Raw genomic sequence first — 24,904 nt, 5'->3', positions numbered from 1 at the left:
AAAAATGCCAAAGAGGAATGCTTTCATTTTTAAACACTTAATCATTAGGCATGTTTCCAAACAACCCCTTTAAATATGTGTTATGTGAAATCTGATTCATTTACACTGATTAATAGAATAAATCATTACATGATGTTTTATCTTGTGTGTGATACAATATGTGAGTTTGTCATTTGATGACACAAATAAAATCTAATTAATGTGATTTGTAGATCTGAAGACATCAGTATGAAGAATGGCAAAAAAAATAATCTATTGATATGAAATAAAGAGGATTTCATAAGCTCTGATAATACTGATGAGGCTCAGGCTATAAACACTCATTAAACAGACATTCAGGATCAGCAGCAGATCAGACTGAGCATTTGCAGGATAAATAACATTATAATTTCATTTATTTAAAAATGCTTCAATCTCAACATTTAGTTTCAATACCAAGCTAGCATTTATACCAATTTATTGATTAGGTTGTTAGCAGCAGCACATCTATTTGGTAACCCTTTAATAATTTAAGGTTCACCATAAACTATTAATTCAACATTTTCAACATCAAAGCTGCTGCAGATTCCCTTTATTTACATTCACATATCACACTTTGTGATAGTAAAACTGACGTAAAAACCTTCACAACAATACAGGTAAACACAAACACATTCACTCATATTGTCCTCTCAGAGCTGCTCTCTGCCTGCTGTATTGTTTTGGTCAGCAGACACACAGATAGAGGTGAACTCAATGCAGAAACTAGTCGCAGGTTGTCGCTTTAATAAACTGTAAAGTGTGTTTTATTGTTGTGTAAACACGAGAAAAAGCGTCAACGACTCACCTCAGCTCTGAAGACTCGACGCTGAATGAACGCGTCAGTGCTGACGTCATCACGGCGAGGCGGGAGCAACGGCGGATCAACAAATACATGCCAAATTAAAACACTTCTGACAGGACAAAAACAATCGCTAATGTTGTGAAAATAGCCATTTTAATCACAATATTGAGGTGAAATAGTGTTAGGCTCTTAAAAGTTGTTATAAATACACTTAAAATGAAAAAGAAAAAAGTTCATTGATAAGTAAAAAGTTTAAATAGTTTAAATAAACCCTTTTTCATCCTAAAAGTGTAAAGCTTCTTTCTGAACAGGTCAAATCTGTATGTGTTGTAAGTCTTAATATTAAAAATTACAATTACAGATGATGAAGACATTTTTTGATACCTTGCATAATTATAATGATTGCATCCTGATAAAAGCCTACAATAATAAAACATTCTGATAGAGTGACTATACATCATCTTTGTCTAGTTTCTAAATGTCCTAAAATCTCAGGGATTCAGCTTTTGCATTATAGAGTCATTGTTTGGGTTTTTACTTTACTTTATCCCTCTCTTTAAGTCTGATCTATACTTGTATATGGCTACACAGCTGACAGCACACACAGCCAGAGTTGTAGAGGCTTTTATATTTGATGCTCTGAGTAACTGTCATCATGAAACAGCGCTGACGAACAGTTGCTGGATGAATTTAATTATACTTAAAATGAATAGATGGTGAATAAATTTGGAGGACACTAATGAAATGTTTGCCATACCACCATTCAGTCTTGAAGACACACAAACACTGGCCAGTGCAGCTCAATCCCTCAGTTCAAAGAAAACAGTAAACATCTTTACCTGTCAGTGGGTGCGCATGGCTCCTGAATAGCTTGAAAAGTAAAAGTGAAACAAGTAGATTTTTTTCCCAAGGTGTAAAAGGTCAGTATGTGAGATTCTCATCCAGTGGTTAAACTAGGTATTACACTCTAAATCAAAACACTTATTTTTGACCCCGCCCCTCTTCTGATGACTCCATGAAATCACAGTTTGCCACAGCTGGATAAATTGTAGCAGCCATCACGACTGAAATAAAATGGTGTTTTCCATCAAGTCAACCCGGAGTGCTGAAATATAATTGGGTAAACTGGCAGTGGGCTGGTTATAGAGACCAAAACACAGACAGACTTTCACAAGAGAATAACTGACTTCAGCAATGTTTTTCAGATAAACAAGGATATTCACTTAGCATGTTTCATAAATATCTGCAAACATATTATGGTATATTTAAGCTTTAGAAGAGTCAAAAGCTTACATACAGCACCTTTACACACTAAACATTTTTTGCTGTCTATAAAGAGAAAATTCAGATCAAATAGGACTCGATGGAGAGTTTAATTTCACTTTCCTTTCAGAAGTTTTAAGTTCATTAAGCACCATCTAACATCAGGGAGAGATTTTGTGCACATTTACTCTACTCATCATCAGTGAAAATCACTTGAGTATGAATGATGAAAGACATGTTGAAAACATTGTCCTGGTGTGCTGCACGAGCCTTAAGGCTTCTTTATATGAACTCTAAGATGTTTCTTCAGCTCTGCAGCCCTCAAAACTGTCTTGCCCACACTCCGTATCTGGTTTCTCTCCAGTGTGAATCCTCTGGTGCGTTTTCAAATGTTCAGCTGTAGTAAAACTCTTCCCACACTCAAAGCACATATACTCTCTCACTCCAGTGTGGATCTTCTTATGCCTTCTTAAACTTGACTGCAGTTTAAAACTCTTTTCACACTGAGAACATGAAAAAGGCTTCTTCATTGTATGAACTCTAAGATGTCTCTTCAGCTCTGGAGGCCTTGAAAATCTTTTGCCGCATTGATCACATCTGTGTGGTTTCTCTCCAGTGTGGACCATCATGTGTAGATTAAGGCTTAATGATAGTCTAAAACTCTTCCCACACTGAGTACATGTGTACGGTTTCTCTCCAGTGTGAATCCTCTCATGTGCTTTCTGTTTTCTTACCTCATTGAATGTTTTTTCGCAGTGTGAACACTTGTACGGTTTCTCTCCAGTGTGGATCATCTGATGTTTTTCTAAACTGTCTGGACGATTGAAACTCTTTTCACACAAAGGGCATGAAAAAGGCTTCATCTTTGAATGAATGTTTAGGTAATTCTTCATGTCTTCATTCAGTTCTGAAAATCAAGTAAACAAAAAAAGTTATATTTTAAGAAAAACACGTCAAGTAAGAGTACTTTCACTTTCACTTTCAAAAACAATTAGTCAATAGGCATGTTTCCATTACAAATACTCACAAATCTTAAGTAATATTTTGCTAGTGTAGGTTGCGTAACAATTACATTAGCCATTGTTTTGCAACTCAATTCATCCTTTCGAAACAATTCCAAAATAATGGTGAAGAGGTCAAGAATGACATACTGAAGTTGGACAGCTTTCTGCTGATGATAAAGGAAGAAATGGTCCAGATGACACTTCTAACCAATTATTACAAATGAAAGTGGAAGAAGCCTGGGAACGTTATCTTCGGCAAAAGATTTTCTTCACCAGCTAGAATCTATGGCCTTAGAGGACAACCCTGGCAGACTGCCCAAACACTGATATAATAAATGTTTTTAACCAAGTGTATAACCCTAGAGACTACACTACCACTACACTACAAAAGTTTTGTAGTCGATCCCAGTTGTAAGAGAAATAATAACTTGGCTTTTAGTTGATCATTTGGAAAAGTGGCAGAAGGTAAATTTTTCAGATGAATCATCTGTTGATCTGCATCCCAATCATCACAAATACTGCAAAAGACCTACAGGAACCCACATGGAGCCAAGATTCTCACAGCAATCAGTCAAGCTTGGTGAAGGAAAAACCATGGTTTGGGGTTACATTCAGTATGGGGGTGTGCAAGGGATCTGCAGAGTGGATGATCAACATCAACAGCCTGAGGTATTAGGACATTTGTGCTGCCCATTACATTACAAACCTCAAAGTGCTCCTTCTCATACTTCAGCCTCCACATCAAAGCTCCTAAAAGCAAAGAAGGTCAAGGTGCTCCAGGATTGGCCAGCCCAGTCACCATACATGGACATTATTAAGCATGTCTGCGGTGAGATGAAGGCAGTGAAGATGAACCCAAAGAATCTTGATGAACTCTGGGAGTCCTGCAAGAACGCTTTCTTTGCAATTCCAGATGACTTGAGTCATTACAGAGATGTATGGATGCAGTCCTCTAAGCTCATGGGAGTCACAATACACAATATATATTTATATATATATATATATATATATATATATATATATATATATATATATATAATATATATATATATTCACTGCAGCATGACTTTATATTCTATACTGGACATTATTTCTGTTCATTGGCAAGACTTTTGTCTAAGCAAAGTCAGACCTTACTGTCCTAGTTAAATCATCCAAAATAAAGGCATGATCATATTTTATTTTGGTAAAATAAGTGTAATCTAGTAGCCTTTACCTTTCATATAAGCCACTTCTGATACCAAATGATACACTAGAATTCAAGTCATTATTTACTGTTCCTAAAACTTAGATAGGCGACAAAACTTTTGTCAACCGGTGTATTTACCCAGCTCTAGAGAACAAAGGGCTTTCTTGTCTGTATTAACATTTTTGAGATATACTACAAACTTTTTTTAGCAAGTGTAGATCCAAGTAGATCAAACATTGATAACTTAAAAAACTAAAGGCACACCAGTATTCTTATAAAAGGCTGGAACATAAAGACCAGCAGCGCGCTTAAACAGACTTCTGTATACTGTGAGTCTTAGGCCCTTTATTCTCAAATGAGTATAAAGTATTTTTGTTTTGTTCCTGCAGTTGGTTTATTTCTCTTTTTCATTGGATTTATTTTATTAATAAAAGCGTATCTGTATTCATCTTCTTCCTGAAGTGGACATTAGCTTCAATTGCATAACCCCATCAATTTTTTTAAATATATAAGACAGGGTCAATATACATGGCTGGCTGCTATAGCCAAACTTCTGGTCACTGGTGCCAATGCCAAATGTCAGTTTTAATGGTGCCAGCAGTGAAAATCTTGGGCTCTGGACAATGTTAAAGATGTATTGTTCTTTGATAAGTTCACCTTCACTGTCTTTCCCACATCTGAGAGAGTTACAGTGTGGAGAAGCCCCAAAGAAGCGTCCCACCCAGACTGTTTCTTGAACAGAGGGAACCATGGGCATGGATCAGTGATGGTTTGGGCTGCAATATCATGGCATTCCCTTGGCCCAATACTTGTCTTCACCCAATGGGTCAAACATTGTATCCTGAGGCGGTGCCATGTGTCATGATGATAATGCACCAATACACACAGCAGGACTGGTGACAGAGTGATTCGATGGTCATGAAAGTGAAGTTGATCATCTCCCATGGCCTACAGAGTCACCAGACCTAGATATTATTGAGCACTTTGGAGTGTTTTGGAGGAGCGACTCAGGAAATGTTTTCCTCCACCAGAATCACAGTGACCTGAACACTATTCTGCAAGAACAATAGCTCAAAATCCCTCTGGCTGCTGTGCAGGACTTGTATCTGTCATTCCCAAGAATAACTGATGCCGTATTGGCTGCAACAAAAAAAGTTTCATTGTCCAACCCCTTTTTATTGGTGTTTTGCCTTCCTTTAATGAAAGAACAGAAGCTAGGTGAGAACAAGAAGTTGGAGAGAGAGAGGGAGGATGGATCAAAAAAAGTTTGGATTGCCTGAAGTGCATTGGCTCTATTTGTTGGCACACAATATATTTTTGATGAACCTAATGAACTGCACTATTAAGTCTTTGCAGTTTACGTCTTCTTATCGAGTTGGTGTCTTGACATTATGTGTGGGAGATGCTAAAGCAGAGATTAAACAGTAACAAGTGAAAGCATTTCAATATCAATAGCTAGAATATCTCTTTGGGATTTAGACTTCAGTGTTTTAGACTATGAATCTTACATAAACACAAACAGCTTCTTACACTATAAAGACAAAACGTCTAACCACATCATACGCCCCCTTTAAATATGCGCTATAAACTCCACAATTATCCTACATAATAAACCTGAGAAGAGCTGGATCTCTTTAGATGATCACTTACCGTGAAATTTTTGTGTGTGTCTTTGTAGATTAAATATATGCCTGAAACGCTTCCCACAAGCAATGCAGACAAACAGTTTCTCTTTAGTGTGAATCGTCTTGTGTGCTCTCAGTTGTCCACGCTTACAGAATGTCTTGTCGCAGTGTGAACACTTGTAAGGTTTCTCTCCAGCGTGGATCTTCTCATGTTTTCTTAATCCTGGCTTTCTTTTAAAACTCTTTCCACACTCAGAGCATGAATAAGGCTTCTCCTCTGTGTGAACTGTAAGATGATACTTCAGCTCTGATGGCTTCGAAAATGTCTTGCCACATTGATCACATTGGTGCGGTTTCTCTCCAGTGTGGGTCATCATGTGTCGTTTAAGGCTTGATAATCGTGTGAAACTCTTCCCACACTGAGTACATGTGAATGGTCTCTCTCCGGTGTGAATCATCTCATGTGCTTTCAGACTTCCTGAGTTATTGAATGTTTTTTCGCAGTGTGAACACTTGTACTGTTTCTCTCCAGTGTGAATCATCTGATGCTTTTTTAAACTGTGTGGACTATCGAAACTCTTTCCACACAAGGAGCATAAAAACAGCTTCATCTTTGAATGAGCATTTAAGTAGGTCTCGATGTCTTCACTCAGTTCTGAAAATCAAATAAACACAAAAAACATTTTAAGAGAAAAATGTCAAGCTTTTACTTTCACTTTCAAACAACTGATCAACAGGCATTTCCATTACAAATGTACAATTTAAGCTTTAATGTTTAGAGGCAAGAGACCCATCATATATATGGTTAAATATGGCATAATGCATTAATAAATATTAATACAGGCCTAAAGACCAAGTTGACTAAGAATATATTAAAACTAAATTAAATCATTATCCTTAATTTACATTTTTTTTAGTTTCTTCATAAATTATTTTTAGTTTTTAATTTGTTTTTAAGTCTATTTCTAAACTTAAAAGACAAATGTTTGGAAAAAACATATATATATATATATATATATATATATATATATATATGTGTGTGTGTGTGTGTGCACCTCAACTCTGTTTCTTGTTTCCACCTAAAACTGTTGGTCTGGAGCTCCACAGGGTCAATAAACATGGCTGGCTGCTATAGCCAAAATTTGGTCACTTGTGCCAATGCCAAACATTGGTTTCAATGGTTCCAGCTGCAAAAATCTTGGGCTGTGGACAATGTGAAACATGTATTGTTCTCTGATGAGTCCACCTTCATTGTCTTTCCGACATCCGAGAGAGTTATGGTGTGGAGAAGCCCCAAAGAAGCGTCCCACCCAGACTGTTGCGTACCCAGAGTGAAGCATGGGGGGGAATCTGTGATTGTTTGGGCTGCAATATCATGGTGTTCCCTATGCCTAATACTTGTACTAGCCATCACCACCATCATAAACCATTCTGGAGCACCCAATGGGTCAAACATTGTGTCCTGAAGGCGGTGCCATGTATCAGGATGATACTGCATCAATACAAACAGCAAGAAACAGACAGAGTGGTTTGATGAACATGAAAGTGAAGTTGAACATCTCCTATGGCCTGCACAGTCACCAGACCTAAATATTATTAAGCCACTTTGGGGTTTTTTAGAGGAGCAAGTCAGGAGCAATATATATTACTATTTTAGAGGAGCAAGTCAATATATATATATATGTTTCATATAAGTGGATCTCGTATAAACACAAGTAGTCACACTCCAAGGACAAATAAAAACATCTAACCACATCATACGACCCCTTTAAATATTTGTTATAAACTCCAGAATTATCCTAAATAATAAACCTGGGAAGGGCTGGATCTTTAGATGATCAACTTACCGTGGTATTTGTGTGTGTGTCTTCGTAGAGAAATTAAATCCCTGAAACGCTTCCCACAAGCAATGCAGAGAAACAGTTTCTCTTTAGCGTGAATCTTCTTGTGTGCTCTCAGTTGTACTAGCTTACAGAATGTCTTGTCGCAGTGTAAACACTTGTAAACTTTCCCTCCAGTGTGGATCTTCATGTGACGCTTGAGATCGTGTTTGCGCACAAAACTCTTTCCACATTCAGTGCAGGCGAAATGTTTTACAGCGGTGCTGTTCATTAAAACACTGTGTTCTGTGCTTGTGTGAGTTTCTTCTTCACTCTTGACATGATGCTTCTCCTCATCTTCACTCTCCTCCTTCACTTCTGAAAATTAAGTAAATAAGTTACATGACAGTGTGTAACAGCAGACAGTGCTCAAGGATTAAAAATTGAAAAAAATGTTTAAAAATTAAATATCTAAGCGCTGTGTTTACATTAAACTTGTGGTATAAAGGTGAGGTGACCACTTAAACACCTGTCAAACACACAAGCGCTCTTATTCATGAGCATTTGTGTGTTCAAACAGTATTTGTAAGAATTTGGAGGACTAAAGAGCACAGCGCCATCTGCTGATGAATATTAAACTCAGAAACTATTAAAGAGGGAATCACAACCCATTCGTAAAATCTCAGAATTGATGAAGAATTATTTCTTGATACACTGTGCAGAGATTTATCACTACAGCTGTGGGTGCAAATAACTCAAATTACATTAACATTATTAAACCCACCAGCTAACATTTTCCACCGTTGAGCAGATTCTTAAACAGATGATTGGCTGTTGTGTTCATGAGCTGAACACGTACGTCTATGATTGGCAACATGATCATCGTTTTACTGAGCATTTCCACTGACACACAGACACTGAAGCATTTCAAAGCCGTGTCTATCACAGGATCCGTCTCAGAGCAGATATATGAGCGATTCGCTAGTCACCAAGTTTTTTATTAGTAATTTTAGTGTTTAATGAAACTTCAGTGTAAAAAGTGACAAACTAAACAGTAAAAACAACGTCCTGTACACTACACAGAAATATTGTTAAGATAAAATGAAAAGAAATATGATTAAGAACTAAAACTGATGGAAGTGTTTAAAGATGCACAACCTCACTGTTCTACAGCCTCATTATTGAAGAGTAATGAATAAACACAAACCTATTAGTTCTTCAGTCTCTTCCTGTTTAATTCTGCAGGGTTCTGGATCACTCATCTTCTCACTGTCCTTCAATAAACTCTGTCTTTGTCTTTCACTGATGGCGGCAGAGCTTCAGGAGAAGAAACAGAGAAATCTGATTCATTTACACTAATTGATGAAATAAATCGTATTTTGATGTCATAATATAAAAACTATTAGTAAAATCAAATTAAACTATTGACATGAAATACAGAGGATTTAATCAGCTCTGATAATATTGATGAGGCTCAGGCTATAAACACTCATTAAACAGACATTCAGGATCAGCAGCAGATCAGACAGGATAAATACCATTATAATTTCATTTATTTAAAAATGCTTCAATATCAACATCTAGTTTCAATCCCAAGCTAGCATTTATACCAATTGATTGATTAGGTTGTTAGCAGCAGCACATCTATTTGATCCCACAAACTGAGAAATCACAAAAACCTTTAATAATTTAAGAGTCACCATAAACTATTAATTTAACATTTTCAACATCATATCTGCAGTGGATTCCGTTTATTTACATTCACATATTACACTTTGTGATAGTAAAACTGACGTAAAAATCTTCATTCAAAACAATACAGGTAAACACAAACACATTCACTCATATTGTCCTCTCAGAGCTCCTCTCTGCCTGCTGTATTGTTTTGGTCAGCAGACACACAGATAAAGGTGAACTCAATGCAGAAACTAGTCGCAGATTGTCGCTTTAATAAACTGTAAAGTGTGTTTTATTGTTGTGTAAACACGAGAAAAAGCGTCAACGACTCACCTCAGCTCTGAAGACTCGACGCTGAATGAACGCGTCCGTGATGACGTCATCACGGCGAGGCGGAAGCAGCGGCGGATCCACAAAAACGCGCCAAATTAAAATACTTCTGACAGGACAAAAACAATAGCTAATGTAGTAAAAAAGCCATATTAAACTCAATCAATTGAGGTGAAATTGTGTTTATTAGGCTCTTAAAAGTTGAAATACTTATAACAAAATTAAAAAGCAAACTTTTTCTTAAGAACAAGTTTGAATAAACATTTTTTAAGGCTTCTTTCCTAAAATCTGTAAAATTATCAAACTTAATAATAAAAGATAACAATTACACGTCATTAGGCTGCCTCAGACATTTTTTGATACCTTGCATTAAAATATTTGTATCATGAAGCAAAATGATAAAGGCCTACAATAATAAAACATTCAGATTGAGTGACTATACATCATCTTTTATGTCCTCTTTGGGATTTCTAAATGTCCTAAAATCTCAGCTTTTGCATTATAGAGTCATTGTTTGGGTTTTTACTTTACTTTATCCCTCTCTTTAAGTCTGATCTATACTTGTATATGGCTACACAGCTGACCGCACACACAGCCAGAGTTGTAGAGGCTTTTATATTTGATGCTCTGAGTAACTGTCATCATGAAACAGCGCTGACGAACAGTTGCTGGATGAATTTAATTATACTTAAAATGAATAGATGGTGGATAAATTTGGAGGACACTAATGAAATGTTTGCCACGCCACCATTCAGTCTTGTAGACACACAAACACTGGCCAGTGCAGCTCAATCCCTCAGAGAAAGCAGTAAACATCTTTACCTGTCAGTGGGTGCGCATGGCTCCTGAATAGCTTGAAAAGTAAAAGTGAAACAAAGTAGCTTTTTTCCCAAGGTGTATGTGAGATTCTCATCCAGTGGTTAAACTAGGTATTGCACTCTAAATCAAAACACTTATTTTTGACCCAGCCCCTCTTCTGATGACTCCATGCTATTAGTTTGCCACAGCTGGATAAATTGTAGCAGCCATCACGACTGAAATAAAATGGTGTTTTCCATCAAGTCAACCCGGAGTGCTGAAATATAATTGGGTAAACTGGCAGTGGGCTGGTTATAGAGACCAAAACACAGACAGACTTTCACAAGAGAATGACTGACATCACCAATGTTTTTCAGATAAACAAGTATATTCACTTAGCATGTTTCATAAATATCTGCTAACATATTATGGTATATTTAAGCTTTAGAAGAGCCAAAAGCTTACATACAGCACCTTTACACACTAAACATTTTTTGCTGTCTATAAAGAGAAAATTCAGATCAAATAGGACTCGATGGAGAGTTTCATTTCACTTTCCTTTCAGAAGTTGCAAGTTCATTAAAGGGCACCTATGGTGAAAAATCTACTTTACAAGCTGTTTGGACAGAAATGTGTGTAAATATCGTGTATAAACTGCCATATTGGGGTGAAATAAACATACCCAGTCCTTTTTTTTTTTTTAATTTAACAATGTAGGAGTGCAGTCACTCCGCCCACCAATATTGATTGACAGCTGCGCACATTAACATGTCCGGTAATCACGTGTATAATCATATAATCAAGACAGGACGAGCGCAAAGCAACCGGGAATAAAAGGTGTGTTCAGTTCGCTTGGATCATCAATCATCATCAAACGTGATCAAGAGTGAGTTTCACAAGTTTAAAATGTTTTAAAACAGAGCATGTGTGTAATGAATTACAGCGATTCACTTTAGATGCACTTTATCACCACAGCCGCGTGTAAGAACAATTATAAACACATTAATATAAGAGATATCCAAACAGCAGTGGAGATTACCAGTATCATGTCACATATGCGTGCAAAACGAGTGCAAAGCTTAACGCGCTGTCTCTCTCTCTCTGTGTGTGTGTCTGCTGCGCTATGTGTGTGTGTGTCTGCGCTATGTGTTTGTGTCCTCGCTGTGTGTGTGCGTGAACTTTGTAATGACTTTGTGTGTGACTCATCGTTGCAACTCCACAAAAAATGCATCAAATACTGATTGTTAAAGTTCTTACTGTAATATTTCTCACACATGTTATGTGAGATCTGCTTCCTGAGGCAGCCGAGGGCGGCGATTGCTGACAGGCACGTGGGAACGGTGGGCGGGGAGGACTAGCCTTAAAGGGCCAGTACAAAAAAACAGCAACACCCTTTTTCCAGCTATAATATAGACACTTCAAACAGCTCTAATCAATAATCTGATGGGTGTTTTAAGCTGAAACTTTACAGACACATTCTGGGGACACAAAAGACTTATATTAAATATGAAAAAAGGGGTAACCTATGTGCACTTTAAGCACCATCTAACATCAGGGAGAGATTTCAGAAAAATCGTCAGAAAAATAACTTGAGTATGAATGATGAATAACATGTTGAAAACATTGTCCTGGTGTGCTGCACGAGCCTTAAGGCTTCTCCTTTATATGAACTCTAAGATGTTTCTTCAGCTCTGCAGCCCTCAAAACTGTCTTGCCGCATTGATCATTGTTTTCTCTCCTTGTGTTCTTTAACGTTTGATGATTTTGTGAAATTCTTCCCAGCCTCAGTATCTGGTTTCTCTCCAGTGTCAATCCTCTGGTGCTCTTTCAATTTTCTAGTAAAACTCTTTCTACCCTTAAAGCACACATGCTCTCTTACTCTAGTGTGGATCTTCTTATGCCTCCCTAAACTTGACTGTCTTGTAAAACTCTTTCCACACACGGAACACGAATAAGGTTTCTCGTTTGTATGATATCTAATATGGATCTTTAGCTCTAAAGGCCTTGAGAATGTTTTGCCACATTGATCACATCTGTAAGGTCTCTCTCCAGTGTGGATCAGCATGTGTACATTAAGGTGTGATGATCGTCTGAAACTCTTCCCACACTGAGTACAGGTGAAGGGTTTCACTTCAGAGTGAATCCTCTCATGTGCTTTCAGTTTTACTGTGTCACTGAATGTTTTTTCGCAGTGTGAACACTTGTAAGGTTTCTCTCCAGTGTGGATCCTCTGATGTTTTTTTAAACAGTGTAGACGATTGAAACTCTTTCCACACGAAGAGCATGAAAACGGCTTCATCTTTGAATGAACATTTAAGTAGGTCTCGATGTCTTCACTTAGTTCTGAAAATCAAGTGAACACAAAAAAAGTTACATTTAAAGAGAAACATGTCAAGTAGGGATGCTTTCACTTTCACTTTCTAACAATTAATCAATAGGCATGTTTCCATTACAAATATGCACAAATATTTAGCAATATTTTGTAAGTGTGGATTGCGAAGTGTAGGTTGCGAAACGGCAGCATTTTTATTAAGCATTAATCATTAAGCATATATGACAAACTGGGGATGCGCATCTCACTGGCGCATCTATGATCAAGACAGTAAGCCTCTGTGATTATCAAGGGCTGCTATATCCAGGCTAGTATCAGCAAACCACCAAGAAGAAAAACCAAATCCAACAGGAGTAACTGTGAATGCAAGGGAAAGCTTTCTGAAAGGAATGTCCAGCTGCTAACCCAGATAGTATCCAAAAAAAATAAAACCACAGCAGCACAACTCACTGCAGAATTAAATGTGCAGCTCAACTCTCCTGTTTCCAACCAAAATTGTTGGTCTAGAGCTCCACAGGGTCAATACACATGGCCGGCTGCTATAGCCAAACCGCTGGTCATTCATTTCAATAGTTCCAGCAGTGAAAACATTGGGCTGTGGACAATGTGAAACATGTATTGTTCTCTGATGAGTCCACCTTCACTGTCTTTCCTATATATGGAAGAGTTAAGGTGTGGAGAAGCCCCCCAAACAAGTGTACCACCCAGACTGTTGCATGCCCAGAGTAAAGCATGGGGGGAATCAGTGATGGTTTGGGCTGCAATATCAAGGCATTCTCTCGGCCCAATACTTGTGTTAGATGGGGATAGGTCACTGCAAAGGACTACCGAACCATTCTGGAGGACCATGTGTACCCAATGGGTCAAACATTGTATCCTGAAGGCGGTGCTTGTGACAGTGTTTTGATGAACATGAAAGTGCAGTTGAACATCTCCCGTGGCCTGCACAGTCACCAGATCTAAATATTATTGAGCACTTTGGGGTGTTTTGGAGGAGTCAGGAAAGATTTTCCTCCACCAGCATCACATAGTGACCTGAACACTACTCTGCAAGAAGAACAGCTCAAAATCTCTCTGGCCACTGTGCAGGACTTGTATCTGTCATTCCCAAGAATAATTGATGCTGCATTGTCTGCAAAAGCAGGCCCTTTATCATATTAGGGAATTTTTGTGGTCAAAACCACATGTATTGTTCTCTGATGAGTCCACCTTCATTGTCTTTCCCCACATCCGGGGGAGTTATGGTGTGGAGAAGCCCCAAAGAAGCATCCCACCCAGACTGTTTCTTGCACAGAGGGAACCATGGGGGTGGATCAGTGATTGTTTGGGCTGCAATATCATGGCATTCCCTCAGCCCAATACTTGTGCTAGAAGGGCACGTCACTGCCAAAGACTACCCAACCATTTTGAAGGACTGTGCTCACTCAATGGGTCAGACATTGTATCCTGAAGGCACACAGCAGGACTGGTGACAGTGTTTTGATGAACATGAAAGTGCAGCTAAACATCTTCCATGGCCTGCACAGTCACCAGATCTAAATATTATTGAGCACTTAGGGGTGTTTTGGAGGAGTCAGGAAAGATTTTCCTTCACCAGCATCACATAGTGACCTGAACACTATTCTGCAAGAAGAACAGCTCAAAATGATGTTATTCGATGAACATGAAAGTGAAGTTAAACATCTCCCATGGCCTGCACAGTCACCAGACCTAGAAATTTTTTAGCACTTTGGGGTGTTTTGGAGGAGCGATGTCAATGTGCGATGCCACCAGAATCACATAGTGACAATATAAATGTTCGCAATTTGAATGGGAATGAAAACATGGCTAATGATCAGATAATAGTCAACAACTCTTAATCGATACATCTTCTGGACACTGGATTAAGTATGAACATCATTAAAGGATTAGTTCTGCTGTAGGCTGTGTGTTACACGTCCACAACTTCACACATTACGGTGTTAAGCCTGTGCGATCTTCTTATCAAGTCGGTCTCTTGACATTATTTGCGGGAGATGCATTAAACTCTACTGTGTGAAAAAACACACACCAGTCTCAGCTCGAGCAGAGACAAAACAGTAACAAGTGAAAGCATTTCAATATCAACAGCAGGAATATCTCTTTGGGATTGAAGATTTAATGTTTTAGACTTTGAATCTTATATGAACACAAACATCATACGCCCCCTTTAAATATGCGCTATAAACTTCACAATTATCTTAAATAATACAACCTGGAAAGGCTGGATCTTTAGACGATAAACTCACCGTGATATTTTTGTGTGTGCCTTTGTAGAGAAAATATTTCCCTGAAACGCTTTCCACAAGCAATGCAGAGAAACGGTTTCTCTTTACTGTGAACCTTCTCGTGTGCTTTCAGTTGACCTAACTTACAGAATCTCTCATCGCAGTGTGAACACTTGTAAGGTTTCTCTCCAGTGTGGATCTTCTCATGTTTTCTAAATCCTGACTTTCTTAGGAAACTCTTTCCACATTCAGAGCATGAATAAGGCTTCCCCTCTGTATGAACTATAAGATGGCTCTTCAGCTCTGATGGCCTTGAAAATGTCTTGCCACATTGATCACATTGGTGCGGTTTCTCTCCAGTGTGGATCATGATGTGTCGATTAAGGTTTGATGATCGTGTGAACCTCTTCCCACACTGAATACATGTGAATGGTCTTTCTCCAGTGTGAATCATCTCATGTGCTTTCAGACCTCCCAACTCATTGAATGTTTTTTCGCAGTGTGAACACTTGTAAGGTTTCTCTCCAGTGTGAGTCCTCTCGTGTTTTTTTAAACTGTGTGAACGATTGAAACTCTTTCCACACAAAGAGCATAAAAACTGCTTCATCTTTGAATGAACATTTAAGTAGGTCTTCATGTCTTCATTCGGCTCTGAAAATCAAGTGAACAAAAAAAGTTACATTTTAAGAGGAAAAATGTCAAGTTTTCACTTTCACTTTCAAACAATTAATCAAGGCATGTTTCCCTGACAAATATGCACAAATCTTTAGCAATATTTCGAAAGTGTCGATTAAAAAAAAAAACTATTGTGAAACAACAACGTTTTCATTAACCATCATTATGCGACTTAATTCATCCTTTCGCAAAATTCCAAAATCATGGCAACTGACTGCTTAGTTTCATGTATCGTAGAGTAGCGCAATAAAAATTTGTTTAATTTTGTAAGAACTGTGTTCGTGTTTATGTGCCTCGAGCTGTAGATTTTGTTACCTTGTTAACATTTAACCAAATACTGGTGTTATGTTTTTATCGTTGGTCATGAAAATAATATAAACAAAATTGGTAACATACGATGTCTTCCATTTACTGGACAAATGGTAGATTTTTTATCTGATTCAGTCTGCTTCAATTGAGTCAAATCAAGTGATTTGAATCTTCACAATTCCATTCCTTGAAATAAGCTAATAAATCCTTGATCCATTTTAACATAGGTGGATCCCCTACAGTGTCCAAGTGAAAAATGAAACCACAGCTGCACAACTCACTGCAGAATTAAATGTGCACATCAACTTTCTTGTTTCCACCAAAACTGTTCATCAGGAGCTCCTCAGGGTCAATGTACATGGCTGGCTGCTATAGCCAAAACTTGCGAAAATCTTAGGCTTCGGACTGTGATGAGTCCACCTTCACCGTCTTTCCCATATATGGGAGAGTTTCAGTGTGGAGAAGTCCCCAAAAAAGTGAAGCACAGGGGGAATCAGTGATGGCCCAATATTGGTGCTAGATGGACTAAGAAACTCCTTTTGGGATTGAGACTTTAGTGTTTCATATAAGAGGATGTCATATAAACACAGGTAGTCACAGTCCAAAGACAGATGAAAACATCAAACCGCATCATACAACCCCTTTAAATACATGTTATAAACTTCACATATATCCTAAATAATACAACACGAGAAGGGCTGGATCTTTAGATGATCACTTACCGTGGTATTTGTGTGTGTGTCTTCGTAGAACAAATTTATTCCTGAAACTCTTCCCACAGGCAATGCAGAAAAACAGTTTCTCTTTAGCATGAATCTTCTTGTGTGCTCTCAGTTGTACTAGCTTACAGAATGTCTTGTCGCAGTGTGAACACTTGTAAGGTTTCTCTCCAGTGTGGATCTTCATGTGACGCTTGAGATTGTTCGCGCGCCCAAAACTCCTTCCACATTCAGTGCAGGCGAAACCGTTTACAGCTGTGCTGTTCATTAAAACACTGTGTTCTGTGCTTGTGTGAGTTTCTTCTTCAGTTTTGACATGATGTTTCTCCTCATCTTCACTCTCCTCCTTCACCACCACATCTGAAAATTAAGACAATAAGTTACATGACAGTGTGTAACAGCAGACGATGCTCAAGGATAGTTTTTAATCTAAAATAACCATTTATAACATTAGAAAAAGTTTAGATGAAACACACACAAGTTCATAGTGAACCTGTTTTTACATTAAACTTGTGATATAAAAACTGAGGTGCAAAAACTTCTGACCAATTAAACATCTGTCAAACACACAAGCGCTCTTATTGAGTGTGTGTTCTAATGGTATCTGGAATATGGAGGACTAAACTGCACAGCGCCATCTGCTGATGAAAATTAAACTACATTTGTGATTGGCTACAATGATCATTGCTTCAGCAAGTTGATCAAGCCTTCAACAAGGCTGTTTAAATGCAATAATTTTTCTTCAGTCGAATCGTAGATCGGTTTACATGTACTCTAAACATTGTAATCGGACACAAATATTTGATTATATGCATTTTAGAAACAATCCATTCAAAACTTTAGCGCGCGCACTGTGCATGTGCCATCACTCTTGCAGGAGAGCTTTAAAAAATGTACACAAGAATGCGTTTTAAATATTATAAATTTGAAAAGATATATTATTATTATTTTTATTATTATTTTATTATTATTTATTTATATATTATTATTTTTATTTACAGATATTACCATAATGATGACTTGAGGTGAGCGCAGTAATTCCAAATGTCCGATAACAAAATACTAATAGCCTCATTTAATTTCAATCACGGAGGTGCTTGTTTTGTACACCGCAATATGTTCCGTCATTCTCTTTTGCATACTTTCTCAGAGTGCCACTTATATGTATGGGTACCATCACATTTAATTACAAAAGAAAACATGTATGCAAATCATAATAACCACTTGCATGGCTCCTCCTGACATGCAACAAACTGAATGTTATTTACATATTTATTGCCTGTTAATCATATTCCATGAATATAATTTCCAAGCATGTAATCTGCTATATTTCTGAGATGGTATCTGTGGTAAATAACCTAAATGCGTCAGCTCACGTGTAATTTGATGGCTGTGAATAAGTAATTATGCAACGTAAAACAGGAAGACAGATCTGACAATAAAGTAAACTGACTTCCAACACCTTTTGAGTCTGTCCACATCGCTCAGCACCCAAACAGAAAACAATATAACAACATGTGCTTGACAACAATTTTAGCTGAATTGCACAAATGCTGCATTAAGATCAAGTGAGGGGTCAAACTAACAATCTTTTACCAGTTAATCATGCAGCCCAACACTGGAGCATTTCAAAGTAGAATCTGTCTGTGAGCAGATGTTTGAGAGTTGAATGTTACTTGATTAAAAACACAGTATTTGAGTCCCATAATCTAAATATAACAACAGCTAATATAAAACAAAGTGTTTAAAGATGCACAACCTCACTGTTCTTCTGTTCAACTGAATTATTTCTTGATACACTGTGCAGAGATTTATCACTACAGCTGTGGGTGCAAATAACTCAAATTACATGAACATTATTAAACCCACCAGCTAACATTTTCCACCGTTGAGCAGATTCTTAAACAGCTGATTGGCTGTTGTGTTCATGAGCTGAACACGTATGTCTATGATTGGCTACATGATCATCGCTTTACTGAGCATTTCCACTGACACACAGACACTGAAGCATTTCAAAGCCGTGTCTATCACAGGATCCGTCTCAGAGCAGATATATGAGCGATTCGCTATTCACCAAGTTTTTTATTAGTAATTTTAATGTTTAATGAAACTTCAGTGTAAAAAGTGACAAACTAATCAGTAAAAACAATGTCCTGTACACTACACAGAAATATTGTTAAGATGCAATTAAAAGAAATATGATAAAGAACTAAAACTGATGGAAGTGTTTAAAGATGAACAACCTGACTGTTCTTCAGCCTCATTATTGAAGAGTAATGAATAAACACAAACCTATTAGTTCTTCAGTCTCTTCCTGTTTAATTCTGCAGGGTTCTGGATCACTCATCTTCTCACTGTCCTTCAATAAACTCTGTCTTTGTCTTTCACTGATGGCGGCAGAGCTTCAGGAGAATAAACAGAGAAATCTGATTCATTTACACTGAATGAAAAAATAAACATAATGACATTATAACTTGTTGCTGACAATATGTGACTATGTAATGTGTTCAGGTCAGCTGAGACCAACAAAATTAAAGCTGCAGTAGGGGATTGTCTTCAGAAACATGTTTTGTTGTGCTGGTTGAAAGTCTCTTCACAGCCCAGTGGTAATGATCAAAGTAAAAGATCTAAATGTGTTTGTATGTATTTTTATTTTCTGGGTAAGGCATAAAACTAAAAAATGTTCATCCAATTAAAAGTGTAGGGCCGAAATCTCCCATAATTCTGATAAGTAGCTCAAACTGTCTGTCAACAAATGTAGATTTGGACTTCTGCACATCCGCCATTAGAGCGTTCAGGACACATGCACACGAGACAGTCACAGTCGCGATAAAATCAAATGCTGAATTGAAACTAACGCTGAATCAACATTGGAGTTACTTTTGCACGCTGGAGGAGGGACGACACCATGGCTGAAGTATTTCTTTTAGACAGCTAATGTTATGTTTTAAATCTATTTTAGTCCCCCAAAGCTGTTGTGTTACGAATGGGTTATATGCACAGAAGTGTTGTTCAGCCACTGAAATCTTCCAGGGATGGATAGATGTGACTATTTTCAGTTTCATAAGGGACCTTTTACAGGGACCTTTCGATAATGTGGATTTATATTCAGTTTAACAACAAAACATCAGTAAATAGTGCTATTCCACCTAGCCTGCTTTACTGAGCTGAAGCTGCTTTTATATTCACATTGGGTCATTTTTTTAACCAATCACAGCCTCCCTATACTGTTTACCATGCTACTCTAAATATTCTGATATAGCATGTCAGTGTGGCTTAGTAATGAGTGAAATTGCTGCACCCTGCCGGTCAAGCACTAACTACATTTCTAACTGGCGTATGACATGATCTAGTGGTGTTGTCCAGTGTTGCCAACTATTTCCAATGAAAAGTAGCTAAAGCCTGCCCGAAAAGCAGCTAAATGTTGCCAGATGACATCACACGCTAATTTGCCTATCAGTGACATCATCATGTAGTATCTGACAAGCGTAAGCCTATCATGTCTCTACTCTCTGAGGCACTGTGTATTATATTATATTAAAACATGACCTCCAGATGCACAATAAACCGGTTATTATTAACATATTACTTTGCGTGATAATGTCATTGCGTAATCGCAACTCAAAACTACATGTAGTATACAAAGTAATTACTGTTTTCTCAAATTGACTGGCCATCTCAGCAAAAACATTTAAAATATGTGCATTTAGATTTGTATGAAAAATAGAGTTGACTATTTGTAAGATACAAACACTTTTTGATAAGACTTATTTTTATTTTTAAATATAACACTGATAATGAACAGTTACATACTTTCAAACGATCACAGCTTGTGTACTTACTCTTTTTACCTTGTGAAATTAACACATTTGTGAAAGTGACAACAATTAGAGCACTATTGGAATTCATCGCTAAATACATTTCCAACAATTATACATGTTAACAAATATCAGTAAAGTAACAGTTATGAAAAACAATCTGAGCTAGCGATTTACTCTACTGAGTGAAGCCTGCAGCCGCTGCTCTTTTGAGTTACTTTCTAAAAATTGCTAAATGTAGCCAAATGAATGTTAAAAATTGCTAAATTTGTTGCTTGGTGCTTTCTGAAAAAATAATTGCTAGGGTAGTATGAAAAGCTGCTAAATCTAGCAACAAAATTGCTAAGTTGGCAACACTGGGGTTGTCTCTGCTGTCACGTCTCGGTGTGTGCGTTTGCGATTTCAGGAGGCGTGGCTTTGAAACACAGTTTCTCGTCTCCCCGCCGTCAAAAGATAATATGCTAAGCGGTTAGCATTTTGACAGATCACCTACTGCACCTTTAACTCAATGTCAATTTGTAGATCTAAAGACATCAGTATAATGAATGAAGTAAAACAGAAACAGACAAGAAATAGAGGACTGATGACAATACATACCTGTAAACCTTCCCGTTTTTCCCGGGATTCTCCTGTATTTTACAGTTCTATCCCGCTATCATCCTGTAAAGGTATTTTCCCGTATTTCTCCCGTATTTTTAGTCTTTCTCAGAGGGGTGGCAAATAAACATTAAAGAGCCAAGCCTCCCTGTATGCAAACCATACCGCCGAACCACCAGGGGCTGCCACTTACTCTTAAATCCCTGCTGAAAAATCCAGCTTAAACCAGCCTAGGCTGGTTGGCTGGTTTTAGAGGGGTTTTGGCCATTTCCAGCCTGGTCCTAGCTGGTCAGGCTGGAAAATGACCAGCTAAATCCAGCTAGCTAGGCTGGTCAAGCTGGTTTTATCTGGTCATCTCCCAGCCTTACCAGCTAAGACCAGGCTGGAAATAGCTGGAGACCAGCCTGGAAATGGCCAAAACCCCTCTAAAACCAGCCTGGTCAACCAGCTAAAATAAGCCAAGCAGCCTAGGCTGGTTTAAGCTGTTTTTTTTCAGTAGGGATGTGAATCTGTTCTGTGTTTTGGCTTTGTTTGGACATGGAAACACTTTGAAATAAATAAATATATAAACGGCGAGATTCCCTTTCGTTTTCATTACAGGTGCCGTCTCCTCTTCATATGCAACCCTCAAAACAGTCATATAGCGGCACATGACTGTCAGCTGACGCGCTCCATAGTGATAAATAGACGCTGTTTCCCACACAGATTTAGTGTTGCCTGGGCGGTTTTGCAACGGTGTGCCCACCAGCCCCGGTCTGCCCTTATAAACCTGTTTTGATCCCCCAATAAGATGCCATAGCCCCCGTTCTTTGCATACATATGCTTAGAATAGTGTAGAAACACTTGTAATCTCCCTCCCCGACACGACATCTCAATCAACCCAACCAACCCCCCCCAACCCCCCCCCCCCCCCCCCCCCCCCCCCCCCCCCAACCCCAATGCTAATGTATTTGCTGCTAATATATACTATTTATTTTTCTTTCAGGGGAATCCTTTATTATGGTGGCCATATCCCTTATATTCACATAGCAATGTTGACAGCTATGGACAATACTGATGAGCCTCAGACTATAAACACTCATTAAACAGCCGTTCAAGATCAGCTTATTATAAATATGTGTATCTACAGTATGTTGTAATTAATTGCATCCATAAGAACATCTAGTTTAAATATAAAGCAAGTGTTATACCATTTAAGTAAGGACTGTTAGCACATCTATGTGGTATGTACAGATGGGGAATCATACAAACCTTTTTAAAATGAAGAGAACCTTAATCAATTAATGTTTTGTGCATCGAAGTTCATAAATCTGCCGCGACAGAATCCAATTAGGTCCATTCAGAAATTATACGCTACGATATAACGAACACAAAGGAGGAAAACAGACAGAAAACCCAAACACTTCACTCATATTGTCCTCTCAGAGCTCCTCTCTGCCTGCTGTATTATTTTGGTCAGCAGACACACAGATAGAGGTGAACTCAATGCAGAAACTAGTCGCAGATTGTCGCTTTAATAAGCTGTAAAGTGTGTTTTATTGTTGTGTAAACACGAGAAAAAGCGTCAACGACTCACCTCAGCTCTGAAGACTCGACGCTCAATGAACGCGTCAGCGCTGACGTCATCACGGCGAGGCGGGAGCAACGGAGGATCGTAAAAAATTGTTCATCATACCCAGAAACAGTGCCTCATATTTTCTGCCATTGTCCGTATACAAAACGGTTATGGTGGAAGGTATTTAATTTAATAATTGATAAAGAGCTGTCGAATTTTCTTTTACAGTATGAATATGTTATTTTTGGTTTTTTGAACTAAGAAGTTGGAAATGAAGCTTATGTTATGGTATTAATCTTCTGATTATACTTACCAAGTTTCATGTAAAGTTAGCAATCAGAAACCTCTGTTTTAGTGGTACATAAACAACTAAATATTAATATATACTTAAGGAGAGTACAAACAAAAAAGCTGTTAAAGCTGTATATTTGTTTGACACTTTTAAGTTATTGTGAGTTAGCAAGGCCTAGCATAATTTATTTGTATTTTTTATTAATCTTTTTCTGTTATTTTATTTTGTTTTACTTGTGAGTTTTTGTATCTTTAAATAATATTTTTATATACTCCTCATTTATTGTATACCTCTGGCATTGTTTTGTATGTGTCGTTCTTGCATTAAAAAAAAAGGGTCGTCAAAAATATTCTTAGTGAAATGGGTTAATAGAGACATTAATCATCTTTTAAAAGTTTCTGACAGTTCTGAGAATATTCTATCATATAAACAATTCAGGGCGAAAGAAGAAAGAAGGTCGTTGATTTGAACCTCGGTTGGGTCAGTTGGCGTTTCTGTGTGGAGTTTGCATGTTCTCCCTGCATTCGCGTGGGTTTCCTCCGGGTGCTCCGGTTTCCCCTACAGTCCAAAGAGAGTTGGTACAGGTGAATTGGGTAGGTTAAATTGTGCGTAGTGTATGTGTGCGAATGAGTGTGTGTGGATGTTTCCCTGTACTGAGTTGCAGCTGGAAGGGCATCCACTGTGTAAAACATGTGCTGGATAAGTTGGCGGTTCATTCCGCTGTGGCGACCCTGAGTTAATAAAGGAACTAAGCCGAAAATAAAATGAATAAGCAATTCATGTCTATTCACAATTTCCCATTATTGTTAAGAGAATTTAATTGTTATTATATCTACCCCTGTAAAACTTATTCAACTTGTTAAAAATCATATTTGCTATAATTCTCTGTTGTAAACCAAAAATTACATTTAGAAGACGTTGAGTTGACTGATAAAAAATGTACTAACAAACATATTCGTGATATCTTTCAGAAAATAAAATAACTTCTATACAGGCAAATTTTTCTGGAACTCTATTATTCTTTTTTTTTCACTTTAGTCCCTTTATTAATCTGGGGTAGCCACAGCGGAATGAACCGCCAACTTATCCAGCATATGTTTTTACACAGCGGATACCCTTCCAGCCGCAACCCATCTCTCGGAAACATCCATACACAACGGACAATTTTAGCTTACCCAATTCACCTCTAGTCTTTGGACTTGTGGGGGAAAGCGGAGCACCCAAAGGAAACCCACGCGAACGCAGGGAGAACATGCAACTCACACAGAAACGCCAACTGACCCAGCCGAGGCTCGAAACAGTGACCTTCTTGCTGTGAGCATGTTCTATTGCGCCACTGCGTCACCCCGGAACTCTATTATAGTTAATATTAATTGGAAAAGAGCTTGGTTAACTCCATTCAAATACACTATTAATAATAAAATTAAGGAAATTCATTTTAAAACTCGACACACAATTTACTCAGTAAAATCATTTTTATCAAAATACATTGATATGGAGGATATCTGTGGTTTCTGCAATGTGGATAAAGAGAGCCTTTGTCGTTTATTTTTTAAATGCAACATTGTAAAGAATTTCTGGAAGAATCAAGCCAAATTTATTTTTAAAAGACAAAACTTAATTATTATTGTACATTAAAAGATGTTTTTTTATTATGAAAACAACTCCAACAAAAGTCTTGAATATATTGTTAATGTCTTTATTTTACTGGCAAAGTTTAACATACACAGAAATTTGCTAAATCATCTCCCACATTAACAGTTCTTTCTGTCGAGTTTGACTTCTTTATTTCTATTGTGAAATTGCTGAAAAGCAGAAAAATCTGAGATATG

At 37.7% G+C, this 24,904-nt stretch overlaps 2 protein-coding genes across 2 annotated transcripts in view; both read right to left on the bottom strand.

The window, feature by feature from the left end:
* Nucleotides 1-1,191: 1,191 nt before the first annotated feature.
* On the bottom strand, nt 1,192-9,040 carry LOC130215582 (gastrula zinc finger protein XlCGF26.1-like). The gene is made up of 4 exons (XM_056447425.1): nt 8,932-9,040; nt 7,752-8,102; nt 5,930-6,559; nt 1,192-2,993 (listed from the first exon to the last, which is right to left on the bottom strand). The coding sequence occupies exons 1-4, from the start codon at nt 8,984-8,986 to the stop codon at nt 2,380-2,382; spliced, it is 1,650 nt and encodes a 549-aa protein (XP_056303400.1). The 5' UTR covers nt 8,987-9,040; the 3' UTR covers nt 1,192-2,379.
* A 1,068-nt stretch (nt 9,041-10,108) lies between these two features.
* The window catches only part of LOC130215926 (gastrula zinc finger protein XlCGF26.1-like), a 35,176-nt gene continuing 20,380 nt past the window's right edge, over nt 10,109-24,904 (bottom strand). Inside the window, exons 2-4 of the mRNA XM_056447792.1 lie at nt 16,814-17,170; nt 15,129-15,758; nt 10,109-12,872 (exon numbers count right to left, since the gene is read on the bottom strand). Of these exons, the coding sequence (XP_056303767.1) occupies nt 12,253-12,872; nt 15,129-15,758; nt 16,814-17,170 (1,607 nt within the window). The 3' untranslated portion in view covers nt 10,109-12,252. The remainder of the gene's footprint in view (nt 12,873-15,128; nt 15,759-16,813; nt 17,171-24,904) is intronic.

The sequence above is a fragment of the Danio aesculapii genome, chromosome 22 (genome assembly GCF_903798145.1).
Source record: "Danio aesculapii chromosome 22, fDanAes4.1, whole genome shotgun sequence".
Taxonomy (NCBI): domain Eukaryota; kingdom Metazoa; phylum Chordata; class Actinopteri; order Cypriniformes; family Danionidae; genus Danio; species Danio aesculapii.
The sequence above is the reverse complement of the archived record's forward strand: the minus strand, read 5'-3'. Positions and strand labels throughout refer to the sequence as shown.

Bases quoted from the DNA above. Each gene is read 5' to 3' on its own strand.
- LOC130215582 (XM_056447425.1), bottom strand. From the start codon at position 8,986: ATGAGTGATCCAGAACCCTGCAGAATTAAACAGGAAGAGACTGAAGAA. The intron at 8,103-8,931 runs GTTTGTGTTTAT...CTTAATTTTCAG, and splicing joins AGAGACTGAAGAACTAATAG to AAGTGAAGGAGGAGAGTGAA. The intron at 6,560-7,751 runs GTAAGTTGATCA...TTTGATTTTCAG, and splicing joins ACACACACACAAATACCACG to AACTGAGTGAAGACATCGAG.